General features: G+C 45.9%; 1 protein-coding gene across 1 annotated transcript; it reads right to left on the bottom strand.

Moving 5' to 3' along the window:
- Positions 1-280: 280 nt before the first annotated feature.
- Positions 281-1,216, bottom strand: LOC125629472 (olfactory receptor 10A7-like). Its single transcript, XM_048834873.2, has one exon. The coding sequence runs from the start codon at positions 1,214-1,216 to the stop codon at positions 281-283; it is 936 nt and encodes a 311-aa protein (XP_048690830.2).
- Between the last annotated feature and the right edge of the window lie 1,018 nt (positions 1,217-2,234).

Genomic DNA, 2,234 nt, shown 5'->3' with positions numbered 1-2,234 from the left:
GAAACCCTGCTCTCCCTGTTTTGAAGCAGGAAACCCAGACCTGAGCCCCCGCTGGCTTTAGGGGAGAGGGCAGGGACTTGGGGAAGAGCATGGGTGGGGCCACAGACTGGGTTAGGGTAGGATTAGCCTCCCCGGCCTATTATACCCACTGCCCATGGCTCTAATGATCAGGCTATTCTGGGGTGGGTGAGTCTTGCTCTTGTTCTTTGTGAAAATTTTTAGTAGGCCTTAGATTCATCCTGAGGAAGAACAGGCTGGGAAATCTGTTTCCCACTCAGTGCTAGCGAGGAACCATTTTATGCCACGTATTTCTCTTCAGTGCAGTTTGGATATCCCTGTTCCTCAGGCTGTAGATAAAAGGGTTCAACATGGCAGGCAAAACAGTGTAAAACAGGGAGAGAAGTTTACCGCTGTCTGGAAATTCACTGGACCTGGGCTGTAAATAAAGGAGGATGCCAGAACCATAGAATAAAGCCACAACAATGAGGTGGGAGGAGCAGGTGGAGAAGGTTTTCCTCTTACCCTCAGCTGATGGCATCATGAGGATGGTGGCAATGATCCGGATGTAGGACAACAGGATCAGAGCAAAGGGCACCATTCCAAAGAAAATGACCATAATGTAAGTCAAGGATTCATTCATGGAGGTATCAACACAGGCCAGCAACAGCAGAGGGGCCGGGTCACAGAAGAAATGGTTGATCTCTTTGGAGCTACAGAAGGGTAAGGTGAACACCAAACCGGTCTGCACTATCTGGGCCGGGATGCCGATTGTCCAGGAAGTGGCTGCCAGCAGGACACACACCTTCTTGTTCATAATCATGGGATAACACAGGGGGTTGCATATTGCCACGTAGCGGTCATATGCCATGATGGCCAGAAAGGAAGACTCTGTGCTCCCGAAGCAAAGGAAGAAGCACATTTGCATGGCACAGCCGGCAAAGGAGATGCGTTTGTCCCCTGAGATGAGGCTCACCAGCATTCTAGGGATAGTGACCGAGGTGTAACCGACCTCTAAGGCAGACAAATTAGAGAGGAAAAAGTACATGGAGGTGTGAAGGGTGGGATTCACCAAAGTTACAAGGATAATGAGGAGGTTTCCCACCACAGTGACCAGATAAATGGCTAACAGTGCCACAAAGAGTAAAACCTCCCTCTCTGGAGAGGTAGAAAATCCCAAGAGAAGAAACTCAGTTACCACCGTTCGATTCAAATTCATCATTGCTTCATAAGTGTCCAACTGGAAGACAAGCAGAGACAGGTATTACATAGTGTATCCACCATCTACAGGTCTTCTATCAACCAAGATTGGATGCCTTTCTTCAAAGGTCTGTGGCTCTAGCAGCCACACAACTATGAAAATGGGATTCCATTCCCTTCCACAGAAAATGTCAAAAGTGGTGGTTTTCATTTGGAATGAAACCCCATTTCAAAATATGGAAATCTTTCATGAAACATTTCAGAGTAGCAGCCATGTTAGTCTGTATTTGCAAAAAGAAAAGGAGGACTTGTGGCACCTTAGAGACTAACAAATTTATTTGAGCATATGCTTTCGTGAGCTACAGAGATTTATATACGTAGAGAACATGAAACAATGGGTGTTACCATACACACTGTACACACTGTAACGAGAGTGATAACTTAAGGTGAGCTATTACCAGCAGAAGAGTGGGGGGGGGGAACCTTTTGTAGTGATAATCAAGGTGGGCCATTTCCAGCAGTTGACAAGAATGTCTCAGGAACAGTGGGGGGTGGGGGGTGGGGAATAAACTTGGGGAAATAGTTTTACTTTGTGTAATGACACATCCACTCCCAGTCTTTATTGAAGCCTAAGTTAATTGTATCCAGTTTGCAAATTAATTCCAATTCAGCAGTCTCTCCTTGGAGTCTGTTTCTGAAGTTTTTTTGTTGAAGTATTGCCACTTTTAGGTCTGTAATCGAGTGACCAGAGAGATTGAAGTGTTCTCCGACTGGTTTTTGAATGTTATAATTCTTGACGTCTGATTTGTGTCCATTTATTCTTTTACGTAGAGACTGTCCAGTTTGGCCAATGTACATGACAGAGGGGCATTGCTGGCACATGATGGCATCTATCACGTTGGTAGATGTGCAGGTGAACGAGCCTCTGATAGTGTGGCTGATGTGATTAGGCCCTATAATGGTGTCCCCTGAATAGATATGTGGACACAGTTGCAAGGATAGATTCCTGGGTTAGTGGTTCTGTTGTGTGGTGTGTA

The sequence above is a fragment of the Caretta caretta genome, chromosome 13 (assembly GCF_965140235.1).
Source record: "Caretta caretta isolate rCarCar2 chromosome 13, rCarCar1.hap1, whole genome shotgun sequence".
Classification (NCBI taxonomy): Eukaryota; Metazoa; Chordata; order Testudines; family Cheloniidae; genus Caretta; species Caretta caretta.
The sequence above is the reverse complement of the archived record's forward strand: the minus strand, read 5'-3'. Positions and strand labels throughout refer to the sequence as shown.

What these genes read in the sequence shown, in the direction of transcription:
- LOC125629472 (XM_048834873.2), bottom strand. Translation starts at nt 1,216, where the DNA reads ATGAATTTGAATCGAACGGTGGTAACTGAGTTTCTTCTCTTGGGATTT.